The 21,174-nt window shown below is 32.8% G+C and overlaps 3 protein-coding genes across 6 annotated transcripts; 1 reads left to right on the top strand and 2 right to left on the bottom strand.

Moving 5' to 3' along the window:
• Nucleotides 1-490: 490 nt before the first annotated feature.
• Nucleotides 491-10,690, bottom strand: LOC148302043 (glycoprotein-N-acetylgalactosamine 3-beta-galactosyltransferase 1-like). 3 transcript variants are annotated; one of them, XM_088272251.1, is made up of 7 exons: nucleotides 10,546-10,690; nucleotides 6,656-6,779; nucleotides 4,947-5,215; nucleotides 4,575-4,713; nucleotides 3,961-4,184; nucleotides 2,493-2,650; nucleotides 491-1,522 (listed from the first exon to the last, which is right to left on the bottom strand). In XM_088272251.1, the coding sequence occupies exons 2-7, from the start codon at nucleotides 6,763-6,765 to the stop codon at nucleotides 1,262-1,264; spliced, it is 1,161 nt and encodes a 386-aa protein (XP_088128377.1). In that variant the 5' UTR covers nucleotides 6,766-6,779; nucleotides 10,546-10,690; the 3' UTR covers nucleotides 491-1,261. The 3 variants fall into 3 exon arrangements, with proteins under 3 accessions (XP_088128377.1, XP_088128378.1, XP_088128376.1); XM_088272252.1 differs by having other exon boundaries at nucleotides 10,616-10,647; XM_088272250.1 differs by lacking the exon at nucleotides 10,546-10,690 and adding an exon at nucleotides 10,161-10,320.
• A 645-nt stretch (nucleotides 10,691-11,335) lies between these two features.
• On the bottom strand, nucleotides 11,336-16,281 carry LOC148302042 (dnaJ homolog subfamily C member 28). 2 transcript variants are annotated; one of them, XM_088272237.1, is made up of 6 exons: nucleotides 16,016-16,281; nucleotides 15,776-15,881; nucleotides 15,290-15,514; nucleotides 13,576-13,781; nucleotides 12,241-12,388; nucleotides 11,336-12,082 (listed from the first exon to the last, which is right to left on the bottom strand). In XM_088272237.1, the coding sequence occupies exons 1-6, from the start codon at nucleotides 16,018-16,020 to the stop codon at nucleotides 11,681-11,683; spliced, it is 1,092 nt and encodes a 363-aa protein (XP_088128363.1). In that variant the 5' UTR covers nucleotides 16,021-16,281; the 3' UTR covers nucleotides 11,336-11,680. The 2 variants fall into 2 exon arrangements, with proteins under 2 accessions (XP_088128363.1, XP_088128364.1); XM_088272238.1 differs by lacking the exon at nucleotides 12,241-12,388 and having other exon boundaries at nucleotides 16,016-16,260.
• Nucleotides 16,282-17,309: 1,028 nt separating this feature from the next.
• Nucleotides 17,310-18,936, top strand: Rpn6 (regulatory particle non-ATPase 6). The gene has a single exon (XM_088272257.1). It carries the CDS (start codon nucleotides 17,470-17,472, stop codon nucleotides 18,727-18,729), a length of 1,260 nt encoding a protein of 419 aa, XP_088128383.1. The 5' UTR covers nucleotides 17,310-17,469; the 3' UTR covers nucleotides 18,730-18,936.
• The last annotated feature ends 2,238 nt before the right edge of the window (nucleotides 18,937-21,174 follow it).

The raw sequence follows: 21,174 nt of genomic DNA, 5'->3' as shown, positions 1-21,174 counted from the left end.
ATAGCCGGTTAACTATGTACATAATAATATCAATAATAAAATATATGTGGTTAATTTGCCATAAAATAAAAGATTAAAACCACAACTATTCTTGTGCACCATTGAAAAATTGATGGAATCCGATCTAACCTCAAAATTATTACATAACCAACAATTTCAATCAGTCAACCAAAATGCTTTCGTTTATTATAGTTCACACATTTGAGTATTCATTTTATGACTAGTAAATAAATTTAATAAATGACATACTGTTAAAATTAAGGATCAAAAAAGCCAATTCTGTTTATATACACATAAAAGAATTTAATTATAAAAATTAAAATATATTATTATAACCTATATTTCTCCCATTTCAAAGCATTTATACAAAAAATAAAATTAAAGTCAGCAAGACAAGCTTTAGTAACCTAGTACAATTCATTTAACTAGCCTAAATTTGGTAAGTTTGGTAGTACAGCCTTAGGGCAATCACATTTTAAACAAACAGCAGTTTTATTTTATTTTTTTTGCGATGTAGAACTTCACACTAAATTACAGTCAGCTATGAGTATTTTTTTAGCATTTTTTTACAATATTATAGATTTACTCGCAATTAACTAATATTGTTAGTAAAAATGTAATCACAAAAAAAGTTATAAAACGAATAGTAGGTTTTAGTACTTTTTCAACCATCCGTGCGGTGAAAACAAACTTTTAAAAAAAATGTAAACTGTGATGCGGGTATTACATAAAAATGTACAAAAGTATGCAATAAGTCTACAGATACAATTACAAGTCTTTTTTTTTAATAGCCCTTAATTTATAACCGCAAGCACAATATTGCCAGCCATACTCCTATGGGACTAATTTTGTTTGGACGACAAGGCTAATTTTAAATTACCAATATATTGTGGGTATATTGGCAAAAAACGTTGATTCCAAAATTCCTGTTTTAATAATCCCTGTTATTCAAAACTTTTAGCTTGAATAAAATACCCACTATTAAACTCAAAGTTGAATTTACTTTTAAAACCACATAAACATGACATTTCAAACTACCTAGTGTATTTTTCCAGTTTATAGAATGTTCAAACCTTTATAATATGCATCATTATAAAGTTTTGAACTTTATAATGATGCATTATGAATTAGTCAAAATTGCATATTTTCGAGTTAACGTTTTTGGCCAGTATACCCACGATATGTAACTAAGTTTGTGTAATATTAAAAAGTATTTGTTGGCTGTATGTTTTCAATGCGATCAACCCAATCACAAGACACACTATCTGCTCCCCTTAGCATGCGTAACATTTGAGACTGGAATGGAGATTTCATTACCATCCGCGGCTGTGTTCCTGGCAGTGGGAGCGACAAAATGTGCTCCTCTCAACGCGGACTCTTTCTTACTAAAGTCCGGGGTTACTTCCATATTGTAATTGATCCCATACGGCTTCAGATGATAAATGAGATAATCCAGAACATACATCTCATTAGGATAAACATAATGAAAGGAAACTGCATTATCCGAACAGCATTCTAAACCCTAAAATTGACATAACAAATTATTTACACAAATAAAAAAAAGATGAGAAATAATTTATATGGATTTTACCATAGACTGTTTACATATTGCCTCTGTGATTTTGTCTCCCTTCTATTCAAACCAAATAAATTATATTGAACTGAGTACTCTAAGGTCAAATATTAAAAATATGAAAGCTGCAAAAAACATGGACTTAATAGCCATATTCTAAATCCTAAACGATCTCACATATGTTCAAAATCATTACTGGAACAAATAAAATACTAAATTCAGAAATAATGAAGTGGTGTTCCTTAATTACAATAAAATAAATCATGGCTGTCCATTCGCTAGGAACTACGCTTGGATGGCTTGACTCTGGCCAATATCTGTGCCCGACGGATTCTCCAGTTCTTTGGACACGTTGCGCATGGCAACGAGGATAGACTGGAATGACTAGTTATGATCGGTAGCCTGGAGGGAAAAGAGAACGAGAGGAAGATCCCCCACACGATGGACCGATCAAATTAAGGCAGCAGCAGGCACCTCAGTGGTTGGAGCGCTACGTGCAGCGCAGTCAAGGGATAACTGGAGAAGAGTCATTGCTTCTGCAAGGGTCACAACCCTCAGCAATGAGGAATAAGACTGAGAAGAAGAAATCATGGCTATTATGCACCTATGCTAGCTGGATTTCTTCGGTGTAAATCTGTTTAGAATAAACAATCACGGAAAAGATACTCTAGATCTTGCCTTCGTGTAAGTCAAACTTATTACTCATTTTGTCTTACCCCAAAAAAAAACCTCTTCATATTAATATAAAAATGAACCAATACTGTAAATGAAAAAATTCAATATTGTTTGAGATGAGATTATACGATCTTCATGCAAACGCTAGAAAATGTGATTGTTATGTATGTTATCATAAGCAAGAATATATTGTTTGTAACAGAAACAAAGGCAGTACTTTAAAGTTATTAAAATGTGAACATACTTCTTCGGCCTTGTAGTAAATGTAATTCCAATACCAGTTCTTTTTATCTACTGATCCCGGAATCAAGTGATGTTCTGGAATAAATGGAAAAAATCGTCCCCGGCCCAGAGGGTCTCTCGAGTCGCCCGCTTTCACGCCCACATTAGACAAGCACTTCCCTGAAATCAAACAGAAATAGCGGGTGAATAAATACAATCAATTTAGAAAATAACATTGTTTTCTGCGCTGACCACACCAGCCAGGCACTAAATTGCTAAATTTAAATATTGGCTATGCTTATTTTACAATGTACTTAAAGAATCAATAAATGAAATAAAACTGATTGCTTTTTTTCTCTTGCCAATTGAAGACCAGTAAACATCACACAATTATAGTTATTCAGATACTTTACAAATATGTTTATGATTTAAGGTTTGCAATTCCTTGTGATTTTATTAATCAAACCAGCTAATGACAGGTTGTAAGTCATATAAAATCTCAATAACAATTTTCGAGGGTTAAATTCAGTAGTTGTATACGGAGATTTGGATGTATAGAGTCAAAATATTGCTAACTGCATTATCTATCTTTACATTATTAGGATGGCAACTCTCTCCAAAGGCAACGAAGGAGACAATGGTATGCACATGTGAGGAGAATAGAACGATCCAGACTCCCCACATTGCACTGTACGGCCAGCCCCAAGTTAGACGACTCGCGGGCAGACCACCAAAGAGATGGATTGACAGCTGGGAATCGACATCGCAGGAGGCTAATCCCTCTTAAAAACAGACCACAAGGTCTACACCAAGCAGAAGAAGAAGAAGAACTCTCTCCAAATACTCATTGGCAAAAATACAGGAGAGTCTAATACATAACATGCAATTCGTTTGGAATTCCATTACACAAATCTGATCTCTTAAGGCGGAGACTGACCGGAGCATTTCGTCATAACAAATCATCGTAACATCGCTCGCGGCGAGCATGTTACGTTATAACGTTACAGCATTGCTGACTGACCGCGATCAGTGCTCGCTAGTGGCCTTGTGCTCAGTGTTGCCAAATGTCACGCCAAAAAATCTGAAAATCTGAATCAATAAATTCAGATTTTCAGATTTCAGAACCAAAATTTGTATGAATCTTTGCAACATTGCATTCGTACTGTAGTTAAAATGTCGGACGACGAAGACGTGATTCTTGGTTCTGTGATTTTAATAAGTTACTGCTTACCCCAAATGAAGAAAAAAAAATTAAAGTGCCCACAAATTCCCCGCAGTTTGGGGAATTTCCCACAGATTGGCAACCCTGTACTAACCTAAAATTGCATCCGACTTCGGATGGAGCATTCGGAACGAGCGACGAGCAGCTCGGCTCGGTGTACTGACTGCCTTGTAACATACTCACATTGTAACATGTTACGTTACGACGAAATGCTCCAGTCAGTCTCCGCCTTTATAATTTGGATTTGAAAAATAAGAGATAAATTTACCAATTTCGACATCTTCAGCACCGCCTTTCCCCTGAGAACAGAGCTTGGGTGAGGGGAGGGCCTTAGTGATGAAGCGATCGAGAGCACTTCGACTGAGCACATAACCCGCTCCACCGCTCATGTACCCCTGTTTCACAAACGGCTTGAAACGGCAACCGAAGTACACTGGTTCCTGAGGGCTATGTGCGGACAGCATGTACCGCAAGTTTTCCACTATCACATAGCTGTTAAAATGGAAAGTAAATAAGTTTATTATAGTTATAAAGTAAAATTGAATTAAAAGCTTTTTATCAACTGTACGTAAGTATGCATATAATATATAAATATAAATAAATAAAAAATATTATGTTATAGGTAATTGGAGCTAAAGAGAAATTTCAAAACAAATATATTTTTAGCTGCATCACTTTCAAGTACAGTAAAACCTCATGAATTAGAACAATGAAAATTCAAATTTCACCATAATTTATATAAATATTAAAAAATTTGGATCTTCACAATAATATTTTCGCACAAAACTTTTGATAGTATAATTATTTTCTGAGAGACTAATAGAGAAAATAAACTTGGTGACAAAACAGCACATAAAGATCGGAAAAAAAATATAGCATTACGTGTCATCGTCAGCTTTGAGGAACCAGTCGGCTTCATCTCTGTAGTGATCGTAGACATACTGAAAAGCTGCTTTGGTTTTACCCCACAGTCGATTATGTCCTTCCTCTACAGGAAGGGCTATTGTAGGAAGACTGTCATCTGAAAAAATACTTGAAATTTAATTTTAAATTATCAGAAATATGGCACATGGCGGAATATATCAAAAAGGCTACTTTTATTTGAGGAGCCATGAAAATTTAAGTAAAATTCTTCAATATCGATTTGAAAATCATGTGAAAAAAAAGAAGGCACAAATCTCATTCAGTAAATTAATAAACCTGATTTTTAATGTGGTACAAGTTTTTAAAATTATAAATATGAATTATTATTACCAGCGACAGAGCTCATGAAGAGGAGGATATTACAGCGTGGTCCCCAAGTTCTCTTAACGTGTATAGCTTTCTTTTCGTGGTTATTGGGGCCTGTCATGATCCAACACAGGACTCGCACTTTCTTGGCCATTTCCTCGGCTACGGCTCGGTCCTCAAACTTGTGAAACTCTTCACTGTGATCATGTTTCCCAAACTTGTACGTTCCTTCCACCTGCCCTTCCTTGTCGTGGTGTCTCACATTGTGGGGATCGTGGGAATAGCAGTCGCTACTAAACAAGATAAAACATAAGCATTACAGGCTGACCCTAATGTGTGATCTACCTACTTCATCTAATGGGTGCTCACTCTTGACCTTCATCCGATGTCTAGTACCATTATACTGTGTAAAATAGCCAAATCTCTTCATCCTATTGGTGTCAACGGGAAAAAGACACTTAATATTCCAAGATGTTTTATATCGTGGCTGTACTGGCAAAAAACGTTAACTGGAAAATATGCAATTTTGACTTAATGATGCAGTATTATAAAGTTTTCAACGTTCTTTAAACCGGCAAAATACACTAAGTAGTTTGAAATTTTATATTTATGAAGTTTTAAAAGTAAATTCAACTTTAAGTTTAATAGCGGGTATTTTATTCAGGCTAAAAGCTTTAAATAACAGGGATTTTAGAGTTAACGTTTTTTGTCCGTATACCCACAATATGTTAACTCTAGCAATAAGCATATTGCTGTTAAATGATTAGTTTTTTTTTATCAACTAATTTGTTTTACAGTCAGGTTGATTTGATGAAACCTGGTTTTTATTATGAAATAGTAATATTTATAACATGGAATTTAGGTTTTCATGCCGCAAGAATATCAACGACTTTTTTCTATTCTCTTGAAATTTTTAGTAAAGAAGTTGTCTGACTTCAAAAAGACCCGGGGGTGGAATGCGATAATTTACAATTGTAAGTACAGTGAAACCTCTATCTATCGTTCCTCAAATAATCATTTTCCCGGATGTGTCGTTTATTTCTTCTACCCCGAATTCATATAAAAATAGATCGCATTGATAATTTATCTATCACCATTTTACCGCATTCATCGTTAGAATTACGCTGCATATTTGATATATTTTGGCTGTTTTTTTTTTACATTCTCCTCAATGTTGTTACATTCAATGACAATATTCCAACGTGTGGGATAGTAACTATCGAAAGCCTATGTGACGCAAGTTTGACGGATACAGCAGGAGAGGTCAATATTGATGAAGAGGAGCTGCTGCCTGTACCTCTATTTTCAGAAGCATGCACACTCTTTGAAAGATTGAAAACTTTCTTCTACGCACATTCAATGGCAAAAAAAAATATTTGCAAATATGAAAACATACTGTTGACCAGTAAATAAAACAGTAAACAAAAAACAAATGTCGATCACAGATTATTTAAATTATTTTTATTTTTTGGTTCTGTTCAACTTCGTATTTTAAAAAAAAAATTAAAACGTTTATTTATATCTAAACGTTGTATTCCCCTTACAATTTGAACCTACCAATGGTTATTCAGATTGGGAGAACGGTATCTTCACTTGATAGCATCTCTTTGTGTATAAACTTCTTAATGCCGCTTTCATTGTTTTCCCGCATTCATAGTTAATTTCAATAGGTCCCTTTAAAAACGATGGATAGAGGTTTCACTGTATTAATTGAGATTTAGGCGGAAACTTACCCAAACCAGCCATTTCGGGAACTGTATTCACTAGAGATGAGCAAAATATAGGCAAAACTGAAGCCAGTCGATATACCTATTGCGAGGGTTAAGATAAATTTGTGATTCATTGCAGGACGGGTTCCTATAAGATACAAAAATATATTCATTATGAATCAAAATATGTTAATCCATAATTCAGTAAAAAATACTAAGGATTCTTGGGTAACGAATTCACAATACACATAAAATAAAATAAAATGCATTTTTTTACAAACATGAGTTCCAATGAATCCTGTGCAAGTCTGCATCTACTATCTGATAATTTATTTTTAATAATTAAAACTGTTTTTAACATAAAAAGGTATCAAAGTGCTGAAAATATTGATTTTTTTACTATGCCAATTTTCATACATTTTATAAAACATTTATAAATTTATATTATAATATTTATAATAATCAGAAATATAAAAGATTAAAAAATCTTTAAATCACTCCCTTGTATAATTTTATGGTACATACTTTATTTTTAAAAAAATACACTATTACGTATTATGGTTTGTTATATGCCGATACGAGTCAATCCTATCTCAATAAACAAAGTTTAAATCCAAAAGCACAAATGACTAAATATTTTACAGAAGTTCTGCTGCACTATAACTGCATATCCAACTTATTATTATGATTGAATGCTCAGATTACAATCGATATGTGTAAATGCATACTAATCATGATTTCAGCTTTATAAAAATATATTATTACTAAACCGAGTGAAAACCAGGATGTGGGTTATTATTTATTCCACAATATTTGACTTCCATCTCTAAATTACTGATACCAATGGAATATTAAAAAAAACAATGTGTGAATTTTTAAATACATGTTACATTATCAACATAAAAAAATGCTGGACGCATAATAAAATGCAGATAAGTATAATTGGTAGCAGGAGATAAAAACAATAGATCTGGTGATTTAGGAGGATATTACGTGATATATGTAAAATCATTTGGAAAATATATGTTTATTCCTATTACTAATTTTAAATATTATTTGAATATATCATACATTCTATCAAACATAATGAAGTAATAATATAACAATATACATACATTAAAAGATAAGGATGTTATGTTTTTTTTCTATGATAAGGTATATTTAACTTCTGATAGCGAATAATTCTTAACAAGGAGACTAAAATGTAAAAGACACATATATATATATATATATATATATATATATATATATATATATATATATATATATATATATATATATATATATATATATATATATATATATATATGTATATATATATATGTATATATATATACATATATATATATATATATATATATATATATATATATATATATATATATATATATATATATATATATATATATATATATATATATATATATATATATATATATATATATATATATATATATATATATATATATATATATATATATATATATATTTTTTATGAATTCATTAAATAAGAGTTAGGCAATACAAAAAATAATCAGAAAACTTCTCAGCGCTTCTGTTACATACTCTTCTCTTCTTTGGTCCATCGTCTTTACTACATGACGCCATTATATGGGTCTTAAAATTGCCACGATAGTGAAATACTTCCATATATGGGATGTGATACGAACTACGCACGTCAAAATGTTCTTTTGGTGGTTTTATGTACACTTGCAAACACATTTCACAAAATATGTGAAATGCTCCGCGGGCCGCGGGTTGGCCACCCTTGCTATAGGGCCAGTGATGTTTTTTAACATTGAATCATTCATTTATATTTGAGACACGAGTAAGTCTACTATCCGCTGATGAAATGAGAGTTCAATAGTTCAAATAATCTATTCTCTAAGTGACCTTAACGCTTAAAAGTCAAGGATACAGTATTTAAAACGTTCATCAGTTAGTATTGCATTCTTATGTGAATAGAATACTAATAAAAAAATTAAACTTAGTAGTCTTGAATTTTCCACCTTAATGTTAAAGCATAATTTTCACTTTTAATTTTTACGTATAAAAAAATTCTTTACTTTTTATTGTTACTATTTTTTTACGACCAAATTTATATTTAAATATGTATTTAACATGTGCTTTTACTTGTTTCTTTGTTGTGTTCTCATCTAATTGATGAAAATCATTAAAACAATTTGCATTACATTGTATTTTATTTCATGTTATGTGTTTTTCATTGTTTGTGAACCATAAATAAATACATAAATATCTAGTAAAATGTACTTATTCTTAAAACTTACATCATTTTTATGAAAAGTGGTTAAAAAACTAATTATGTACATATATTGCCTCAAAAATTAAGATTACTGACTAATATCTATTTAGGAAGTGTATAAGGTATACTTAGCAAGGCAGGTTGTGGCACACAACTCAAATTATGATTTAAAAAAATTCAAAATACGTAACAATTTATTATTTATTGATTCGGCATTAACTTTGTGGAATGACATATTGATTTTTTATTTTATCAAACACTTGTACATACCATTTTTTGAGTTTTATTTCATTACACATGACTAGTTTCGAAAACAACTGTAGTTTTGGAAACTAACCGTGTGTAATGAAATAAAACTCAATAAGTGGTATTATACAAGTGTTTATTAAAAAAAAAACTAGTATTAACTAGCACTAACAGAAGTACCATTATAAATAGAAAAATCATCATAAAATTAAGTGTCCCATGATCTAAAGAATAAAATACTGTTTCCTAAAATTGTGTTTCTTATAAATGTTACACGTCTCATAGTCCGAAAAGGAAGGTATTGTAAATTCTCTAACAAATAAATAATATTTTTGATAAAATTAAATTTGCTCTCATCCGATGGATTTTATCACCTTCTCTGGGGATTGCTAACATGATTTTCAATTGAGAATGGTGAATGTTAGTGTATAAAGTAACCACTGAAAAACAATAAATGACAGATTGTAATCTTTCTAAATACCCAGACTTCCATATTCACATTTTGATTATTCATCCATCTATTAAATAAAACTAGGACCTTACAATGAAATTTTTCTTTTTCTTATTTTTAACCCTTATCCGCACCCAATGGTGTATAGGGCACTGCATTGGCACAGTATTGACACAGTTTTATCTTAATCGTTACTATCATGAAGGCAAGGTGATCACTCCTGCGCTTCAGGGACCAGTCCAGGGTAATATCAAATAAATATTACGGTGTAAAATCAGTAAAAAAAAAAAATCACCCCCCCCCTGGAAAACGTACCCGCGACCTCCAGCAGGGTATCTAAACACGCTAACCATTACACCACGAAGGCAGACACAATAATTCTTATAAAACATCAATTATATTTTAAAAAAATTGTCTTGAATTTGTTTAATATAAAAATGCTACGTATATCAATGTATTAATTATTTATAGTGCTGATCACACATACGCAGTTTTTTTTAGCATTACATTAATAATTAGGATACAGATTTATAAAAAAAATAATTAAACACATTTATTCCATTACACACCTCTTAAAATATGAGATAACATCAACTTCAGTTTGCTAGTCTTATCTTGGAGCGGCATACCGGTATGTTCAATTCATTTTAGTATCGAAAATCCAAAATACACTGATTAAATTACTTAAAAATCAATAAAAATGTAAGAGGTCTCTAAATCTCATGTTCAAATAACGAATATGGTTAAATTTATAGTAATAAAAAAAAACGAAATTAACCATATTTAAAAATAATAATAATAAAAAACAAAACAAAAAAACACACACACACACGAAAGAATTAGGAACTCAAATGACGCGTCTATATGTTGTTATAAACCAAAACATTTATTTTATTTTTTAGTTATCAGTAGAAAACCCAGTCCTAACGATGTTAGAATTCACAAGTAACTTACTCCAAAATGCATCACATGCGCAAAACAACGAGTTTTTCTTACAATTATAATTGATTGACCAACTATGTACCTACAATAATCGCGATTTAGAAAAAAACTATTGAGTTTTTACCAGTTTTGACATTTGGCAAATTAATTATACATTACATTCCATAGATGACGAGAGTACATAGATTAAAATATAAACAAAATACACAAAAACCAATTGAAAGGCGTTCACATGATCAAAGTGTTCGTCAGATGATCATTTTAATCAAAGTATGTGAAGTTGAACATCAAGAACACAGCAAACTCAAAACAAACCAAAAACCGTAATGCTTAAACATTCTGCCATTTCCGAAGGGGTAGCAGAGTAATTTATGCAAAAAAAATTGGCACCTGTTTGGGTGCAAAATATAATAATGGGCAGAATGAACATTACATAAGTGCATAAAGTGATCACTTAAGCCAGCCAACTACCATGTCGGAAGTTCTGGGATGCTCAGGCTTCCATCATTTTCAAAAAAGGGAAGAATGATACATGTTCCATATCCAGTTGAGACACCTTTAAAATGACATCACATCCATAGGGTGAATAATCCAGTATCTGGTACAATAATATTGTAAATTTTGCGCCCCCTATGTATTATACTTGCAAATCACTCGTTTCAACTGATTCATTTTTTTTTTTTTTTTTGTATACCATCATTATTTAATTGTTATACTTACAAGTAAATAATAAGGTTACTATTATGACAAAATTTAGTTTTATGAGAACGTAAATGTAAACTGTGGAAATAATACGATTATGTTTGTTATTATGTTTTATTGCGCAGTAAAAACATTTCAATACAAAAATAAACCGCAAAGGCAGAATCCTCTCTGTCATTTTAATCTTAAAGATGCTGTAATTTTTCTTTACAATTCCCAGAAGTGTGTACAAATAATTCTTAAAATATACAAAATCTCCTCACAGCTATCCATTATTTTAAACAAATGGCTTTGATGGTATTATGGAGCAATTGGAGAGTTACTTCTCAGTATTGACAAATATATTGAAACATAATATATACTGTACATACATTTTAAACATTGTGTGTTGTTTTGTAATAAAACAATGATATTAAAATAAAGTAAGTAAAATTGCAAATGGTAACTATTTAAAAATTGAGGCGAGAACACCGAATAATGTTTCAGGTTTTGTAGTATCTTTGGTGTCTTTATCGAAATTATAGGTTTCACTTGATTCCTTCGTATTTGTATCCAATTTACTTTTAAGAGCATTTTCAGCTTCTTTTTCCATATCAATAAGACACATTTGTTTGTCTAGAATCGGCACAACCAGGTTAAATTGATTAATTTTGGTATTAATATTTTTAAGTAATTTCTTGTACTTTTCCAAAGAGAGTGCCCACGACTGTTCCTCGGAGGGTGCCAATGGAAGAGGACCCAAGTGACTCCGTTCAGTTAGAAGTCTTGATCTTAACAAGTTAATTTCTTGTCTAATTTCCTTTTGAAGTGTTATCCATTCTGGTGTAAAACCATTATCAATTAAAACCTGTAATAAAATAAAATGTGCATTATGATTTCACTGCAGACAATATTTTTTTATTAGTTTTTTTCCTAAAGGAAAAAAAAAATACATTTTACATATACAAAAATTTTAGATAACAGAAAAGTTTGAATCAATTATGAATGCATGTTAAATTTAGGTACCTGATTTAATTTATGAGTAACAAAATCCACATAAGGATTGATATTTTGATGAGTTAATAACGGTTTCCCAGAACCGCGTAAATTGTTGAATTCTCCCTTTGACATTGACTCTTGTATGAGATCCTCAACTAACCGATCAAATCCAAGTCTGTAATATTGTCGAAAGTTGGAATTATTAACAAGATAATAGGTTTATTTCTGTATTATACAGTGTGCATTTGAGGGTGAAATTATCTCTCTAAATGTGAGTAGAATAAATATAGTATAAGTAATCCTGTGTATATAGCATAGTACAAATAATTTAGAAAGTGCTGCAAATAGAAGAAATTTGATCAAGCACACAAAATAACATAACCCAAATATGGTGTACTGTGAATACTGTTCACATGGGAAATATGTTATAAACTATTAAATCAAACTCATGCAAATTAGCAGTGTCCAAGTTACAGTCTTGTACAAGTTAGGGCATGCAATCTCGTGTGACCTAGGCATTGCTGATATTCTCGTTTTCCTACATACTATTGATTCTATAATTTATTTCCTATATGGCAAGCAGTTATATCCTTAATCTTAAGCTCCTTCACTCGCACCATCTATATCTTACAAAAATGTCCCATACTTATACAGCATTTGGAGCACAGGACTGATCACATTACCTTAGTATAATTACAGATGAAGTTAATACCACATTGATCTTATGTGGTGCCCTATGTGACATCTGGATGAGGCGTGGGGTCAAAGAAAACGTTTCTTTTACATATTTTATAACTACTACTACTACCATCACGCCGTTTCACTGCAAGGGTAGGCAGAGAGGGATGGAACGCCATACTCTTCTGTCCTGACACACTCCTAGCTTCCTCCACATCCATACATCTAGTCATACATGCCCTACAATTATATAGACTTTTGACACCACCAAATTTTAGGTTCTGATTGATCTGGTCAAGTCTTTTTTGGTCATCCTCTTCTGTTCTCTGTATTTGATGGAGAAGAAATAAATAATAAAATAATAATAAAACCCTTATCCGCACCCCAATGATGCATAGGGCACTGCGTCATATAAACGCAGTGTTATCTTGATTGTTTACACATGAAGGAAAGGTGATCAGCCCTCCGCTTCAGGTACCCAGTCCAGGGTAATAATATTGAATAAATATTACAGTGAAAAAATCACTTATATTTATTTTACCCCCCTTGGGAATCGGACCTCCAGAACGGTAGCCGAGCGTGCTGACCATTACACTATGGAGGCGGACAGAGATTGAGAGATAAATATGGAATATAATATATTTATTTAGTTGCTTTAGAAACAAGAAGTATTTCTGCGCTTACTGTGTTTTTATATTGTGCTTTTGAGTTTTTTCTTCTTTGTTGATAAGTGCTTTATCGCCGGCAATTGTCTTGGAAACTCCATACTCCGATATATTTATTGCAGTTTGTATCGCTCTTTTTTTATGCCATTGCTTCTCCCGCTGACTTGGTGAACCATGTCCCACACCATCGAAGCTCAAATACTGTCTGTGTTGAGGCGCGGTATGCTGAGGTGTAAACAATATATTTATGTATGTGCATTTATAAACATGCATAAATTGCATTATATTTTTCAGATTTTTTTTTATTTATTTCATCCAGAAAATTTATTTTAGAAAATTTACAAGTAAGTTAGTAAACCTAAACTTTTACATATGAACCTATGGTTTTATCATGTGTTGAGTGTATATAAATTTAATAATTTAATAGATAAAAAGAGAAATATTTGTGTTTTTATTATTTACACAAATATTTCAATTTCATACTATTTCTGTGAGCCTAAGCGGCTCATTATTAGATATAGGTATCAAATTGTGGTAGAGTGGGTTCGAACCGAGAAACTCTGATTCAAGAGTCCGCGACACTAACTACGGGACCACAACCCGACACAATATTACATGACTTAACCATCATTCCACAAGAGTAGCCATACATAAGAGAAAAGATAAATAATAGAAAGCCAAAACTCTACCTTTGCAAACATTTTTTTGCATTTAAAATCTCCTCATATTTGCTTCTTCCACATTCACAGCGAATTTTGTCTACATTGGGGATAAAAAACGATCAAGCAGATTTTAAAAACTTTAATTTTTATAATTTATTATCTTAGTATAAATAAATGTTTGATATTTCTATTTCATTAAACTACTACTGCTACTACTACTACCATCACGCCGTTTCCCCGCACGGGTAGGCAGAAAGGATGGAACGCCACACTCTTCTGTCCTGACATACACCCTCGCCTCCTTCACATCCATACATCTAGTCATACATGCCTTCCGATTACGCAGACTTTTGACACTGCCAGATTTTAGGTTTTGATTGATCTGATCATACCAAGTCTTTTTCAGTCATCCTCTTTCTGTTTTTCCTCTCACATTCGCCACATATATTTTCTTAGTCATTCTCTCATTATCCATTCGCTCCACATGTCCATACCACCGTAAAGAACTCTTCCTAATCTAATCTAACCTAAATATGATTGAAATACAATTAAAATCAACTATCAACTTGACTAAGTTGGAATGGGTACTCTAAACCCATCGATGGGGGACTACTACCAACATATCCACTTTAAAGGTTAATAATAATAAAAAGTGAGAGGGATCACAGTCCTCTCACAACTTATAGTCTCTGTGGGTACGTACGAATTCATCCAAAATATACCAGTCATTAATATTAACACACTATGGACGGGAAAGGTATTTCTACCCGTTCTGTCTATTGATGCTTAAGGACGGGAAGAGTATCTTTACCTTCTGCGCCGGCCTCATTTCAAAGTCAGAAAAGAAGGAATTACATATTTAATGTTTTTATATGAATATTATGCACCAACCTCTTTGGTTAAGGTCTTAACTATATGTATATAATTATCAAATCCCATCGCCAGCAGCCCGCAGGTGTAAAAAACACCCGTCCTAAGTGTGTTAAGGCCCTTACTTACCAAGTGCCAACTCTAACACCCTCTCTATGTTCCAGTGCTATTAACTTATTTCAACATTTATAAAATGTGTACCTTAATATCAAACTCCTTAGCACATAATTTTTCATCTACATCCCATCTATCTTGAGAAATTTTCCGGTTAATGAATCTAAAGGCAGAGTCAATCTCTTTGAACTTTTCATCATCCGCCTCCGGAGAGCCAGAGTCGGGGTGGAACCTTTTGGCCAAATCCAGAAACGCTCTCCTGACTGTCTCCTGATCGCTGTTTTCTCTGACATTGAGCAGATCATAACATTGCTAAAAATACATCACTATTATAACAAAAATAAATTAAAATACCAACAAACATAAACAATAAATAATAAGTGTAAGTCCCTCTCCAAGCACAAGAGCTTAGTCTCTCTATTGAAGAGAACTGCGTTATTAATTTTAAGATTGTAAAAGTAGAAAAGTGTAGAGTCTAGAAAATAAATTTAAAATACTTTTACCTTATTATTTAAAAAAAATCACAATCAATTACAAACTAAATTATAATATTTAATTATTGTTTAGTCTTACTTTTAATTTAAGTTTGTATTGAATGCTTGATTTAAAATGTTTGATTATAAATAAGCAATTGTCACATTTTAAAAAAGGGGGTCTGGACCCTAAATATTTTTGGGATCTGCAAGGAAAGTAAAAAAAATACAGTTTAATTATTTGATGTTAATTAAATCAATCTTTATATTAATATCATAAAGGCAATAATTCACAAAAACAGTTCATTAAAAACAAAAATATGTATTATGTAATATTTACCTCATAGAGTAGGAAATATCTTAATTACTACACGTATATTCAAAAGTTTTTCGTACAATGATATATTATGACATATTGTATATTACATGAGCAGAAACTAATAAATAATCAAATGAAAAATGAGTGTTAAAAAGCATTTATTTATAAGAAACACGTTGACACAAAACCCAAGAAATGTTTTTATTTTTAAACTGTCAGCGGAAAAATCACAAAGCCAAACTGCGCCAAACGTCTAAATTGTGTCCAGGGGGGGTCGACTCGTAAACGTCAGATTGTTCAAAAAACGACCAGAAATGACGAGATACACTAATGCACTAACAAAAACACCAAAACGGGAACGAAAAATACGAGATACCAACAAGTTGTTCAAATATTTCAAATAAATATAGACAAACTATGGCTATAGACAATTATCGATAGAAAAATAGAAATCCGTACATGAAGAACTTGATAATATTGAGTATTATGCCAAAGTAAAAGTTAAATTTTGCGTATGAAAGTGCAGTTTTTCTAACTTGACACAACGCTCCCTTGAACTTCTGCAGCACCACCCAAATGCGAAAAATTTAAAAACGCCTAGCCAGACTTCCAAAACGCCCACAAAGGAGCGCTGGCACCCCCGTTAAGAAACATAACTTCAGGAAGTGGTGGGCACTCCTTCAGCCCTTTTAAAATATTGTATTTTCTAGAATTTTAAATATAATATAGTAATTTGAAAGTTCTATCGTTTTTGTTTTGGTTGAAAAGCCTTATATTTATACATAGTTTGAGATAATAATTTTAAAAAGTTACCATTACCATTTACCATTGTAAGGCTGAGTTGAGTAACCATTATTAATCGCCTGAACTCTTTTTATAAATGTCGCGTTTTAGCCGTGACCTTTCTATTTTTGTTTACACTGAAATAAATAAATTTAGATAGTGAAATATCTTCTTTGTAATATTAATATTATAATTTTGAAAATATGTGATACAACAAATTTCAATATAAATACCATTTAACCTGAAAAATGAATGATAAATATTTCGGCGGGTGGATTCAACATTCAGCCGCGGCGAAGTCACGCCCAGCCGGGAGCCTAGTACTTCTAGCCGTTTACGTCACTTCCGGCCGATGGCGAATATCACTTCTAGCCATAAAAAATCGAGGCAGTTGGCAGTTTTTATATAAATTAGTTAGTCTGTGATTGTGTCTAAATAATAGTCACAAACTACTAATTATAATAGTAGGTATAGACAATGTACAAGAAACATAAACAATTTTTTTACACATTTCTGAAGTCAAACTTAGTGTGTGTGGAACATTGTAATGCAATGTTTGTCTATTCTCTTCATGCTGCGTTTTTCTGTGGTTTACTAGTGACATTGCATTGCCGTTCGTAGCCGTTCGCTTTCGTTCGTTGATGACTGAGCGATTATAATATTTTATTGTAGTGAATATAGAAAGCAATAATATGGCGGGTGCTGTAATGTTCGATACCTCCCGTTCGACAACGAAACGGGATGAAGGCATTCATTTCTTGAATAAAGTTGTTATCGAAGAAGAAATACAACAAGACGACGAAGAAATCATAAAAGAAAAGGAGCAAAAAATCCTCAGCTTGGGAGAGCTTTACAAGAAGGAAGGTAAAGCTAAAGAACTCGCCGAACTCATCAAAGCCACCAGGCCGTTTTTGAGTGTCATCAGTAAAGCAAAAGCCGCAAAATTGGTTAGGTCTTTAGTCGACTTCTTTCTGGACCTCGAGGCCGGAATAGGAATTGAAGTTCAGCTGTGCAAAGAATGTATAGAATGGGCCAAAGAAGAAAAACGCACATTCTTACGACAGTCGCTGGAATCTCGACTCGTCGCTCTTTATTTCGATACAGGAATGTTCCAAGAGGCCCTTCTTCTAGGCGGTACCCTTTTAAAGGAACTGAAGAAACTGGATGATAAAAACCTCCTAGTAGAAGTTCAACTTTTAGAAAGTAAGACTTATCACGCTCTCAGTAATTTGCCTAAAGCTCGCGCCGCCCTGACTTCTGCCAGAACGACAGCCAACGCCATCTACTGCCCTCCCAAGATGCAAGCCGCTCTCGACTTGCAGTCGGGAATCCTGCACGCCGCCGACGAGAGAGACTTCAAGACCGCTTACTCGTACTTCTACGAGGCTTTCGAGGGATACGACAGCGTAGAGAGCCCCAAGGCGCTCACCGCATTAAAGTATATGCTTCTGTCTAAAATCATGTTGAACCAACCCGACGATGTCCAACACATAATAAGCGGCAAGCTGGCCCTCAAGTATGCGGGAGCGGACATAGACGCCATGAAGAGTGTGGCGCAGGCGTCGCACAAACGCTCTCTAGCGGATTTCCAACAAGCGCTCAAAACGTATAACAAAGAGTTGGAAGAGGATGTCATAGTGCGCGCTCACTTGGGGACTTTGTACGACACCATGCTGGAACAGAACTTGTGCCGCATCATCGAGCCGTACAGCCGCGTGGAAGTGGACTATGTGAGCAGCTGCATCAAGCTGCCAGTGCCTCAGGTAGAAAAGAAACTGTCCCAAATGATCTTAGATAAGAAGTTCAATGGCATTTTGGACCAGGGGGAGGGAGTCCTGATAGTGTTCGAGGAAGCCGCCGTAGACAAGACTTACGAGACTGCCCTTGAAACTATCCACCACATGAGTAAGGTCGTGGACACACTGTATCACAAGGCTAAGAAACTCTCATAGATGCTGTTCAATGCCCATCTTCGCAGCACCAAATTAATTTCAATTTTTTTGTTGTATAATTTGATAACTTTTATTAAAATCTTAAGATCGAATGTTGAGTATATATTTTTTAAATCCCTTTTATTGTAAAATTGTATCTCAAAATTATTTTTCATTCTGTACCGACTAACCCAATAATACTAATCAGAATATAATTTGTTTCCCATTTTTTGTTTATTTTCTCAAATATATTTTATAAGTCTTAAAAATAGTATTAATGTTTTTTTCCTCGAAAACCTAAATCAATTTTTATATTGATAAATAATCTTTTGAGGTTAGATAACTACACTTTTTTCTTATTGTAGACATTATTTATGACGGTCATTCATAAATAAACACATAAAAATTCTGCAATTCTTCCAATCATTAAATAAATTAAACATTGCAATACCTAGTACCTAATCTTGAAAAAAAAACATCTAACTAGAATTAAAGATTATTCATACTGTTATTCTATGGTCCTCGTGCCACAAAGAACATCCTCAACAAAGTTCAGTAACTGTACATTACACACAGTATAGTAAAATGAAGGTGATCCTTTGTTTATACTTAGACATTTGATGTCTTTGTTCTTTTATAGATTTCTGTAATAATTTTCAATAAAAGTATCATTTATCGAACTTTAAGGACTTCATTAAGTATAATTGATGAAATTGGATAGCGTAAAGCTGATGCTTTATAGTGTATTCATATATATTTTTTAGTGAAAACCATTAAATATTAATTCTAAAATAGTGCTTTATAATGTGTATTTGTCCTTGTGCTGTTTCAAAATAAAATTTTCTATTTTGCATACTCATCAACTTTCTTTTTTAACCATTGGTGGTTTGCCAATACATGTTTACACTGTTAAAAAGCCATATATATATATATATATATATATATATATATATATATATATATATATATATATATATTATATAAAAGTGGAACATAGAGGTGGTGTTAGCGTTGGCACTCGGTAAGTAAGGGCCTTAACACACTCAAGACGGGTGTTATTTACGCCTGCGGACCGCTGGCGAATTGCGGAATTTTGATAATTATGTATATATAGTTAAGACCTTAACAAAGAGATTGGTACATAATATTCTTAAGGTGGAGACTGACCGGAGCATATTTATAAAATATTGAATTTGTGATTCCTTCTTTTCTGACTTTGAAATGAGGCCGGTGCAGGAGGTAAAAATACCCTTCCTATCCTTAAACATCAATCGACCAAATGGAATAGAAATACCCGTCATTAGTGTGTTACTGAGTTACAACTATTGTGATATAGGTTAGTTTTTTTAAAAATACAAAGTCTACCTCCAGCATCCAAAATAAGTGGACGATGCTCAGATGGAATGTAATAGTCCTGAAAACAAAGTACCTATAGATTGTTAATAAATAAGAAGACCATATACACCTACCAGGAGAAGCTGACTCACCTATGCTGAGCTGTATTTTGCCCATATTCGCAATCAGGAGCTGTAGGGTTGAATTTCCGCTTTCTTCACTATAAACTTATACTGATTGATCTTTCAACTAACGTTAAGGAGCTGTTTCTAGTTATTTGCATTGAATGTTAAAAATCCATTTCCAAAGTACGATTTAAAAAGTATTTAATGTCTCGTAATATATCTTTATGGTTTCTACTCCACTCGAGTTACATATTTTGATAAAGGAAATCCACTTTCAAATAGCATTATTATCTGGCATTTAATTTCAAATATCATTATTTAGTCACCACTTCATTTCACATAAGTGTGAATAAAAAAAGTGTAATCTCTACCATACATCTCCTGGTAATATTTTTACTTCAGTTTAATTCTTTATAACCTGTCCAAACCAAACACAATTCCGGGCCAATCCAAATTACTAAATATATTAGAGAGCCGCAGAAACAAGTACTTTAACTTTTTAATGAAAAAATTTAAATCCACAAATATTGTTATTGTAATAATTAAAAAAAAAAATTAATATGAATTCATATTTTATTTTTGAACCCTTATCCGCACCCGATGATGCATAGGGCACTGCATCATATAAACGCAGTATTGTCGGCTTTATGTACCAGTCCAGGGTAATATTTAATAGTTATTGGAATGAAAAAAACACCATTTTTATTTGACCCCCCCCTGGGAATCAAACCCGGAACCTACAGTATGGTCGCCCAGCTTACTGACCATTACACTATGGAGGCGGACATTTGGGATACCATACAAATAATATAATTTCTATGAAATAAATTTTGTAAATGGAAAATTTGTAGTAGATCAAAAACACATTGCGGACTGACAATATAAGCCACAGGCCGTGCTTTGGGCAGCCCTGTTTTAAACAATAAAGTTCATTGAGGGGTTTTTTAAACTCACAAGTTGGTCGTGCTTTGGACTCCCTTGACCTACATCATAACGCACCCGTATA

The sequence above is a fragment of the Brachycentrus maculatus genome, unplaced genomic scaffold (genome assembly GCF_059751285.1).
Source record: "Brachycentrus maculatus isolate JH-2025_06_01 unplaced genomic scaffold, ASM5975128v1 h1tg000486l, whole genome shotgun sequence".
Classification (NCBI taxonomy): domain Eukaryota; kingdom Metazoa; phylum Arthropoda; class Insecta; order Trichoptera; family Brachycentridae; genus Brachycentrus; species Brachycentrus maculatus.
The sequence above is the reverse complement of the archived record's forward strand: the minus strand, read 5'-3'. Positions and strand labels throughout refer to the sequence as shown.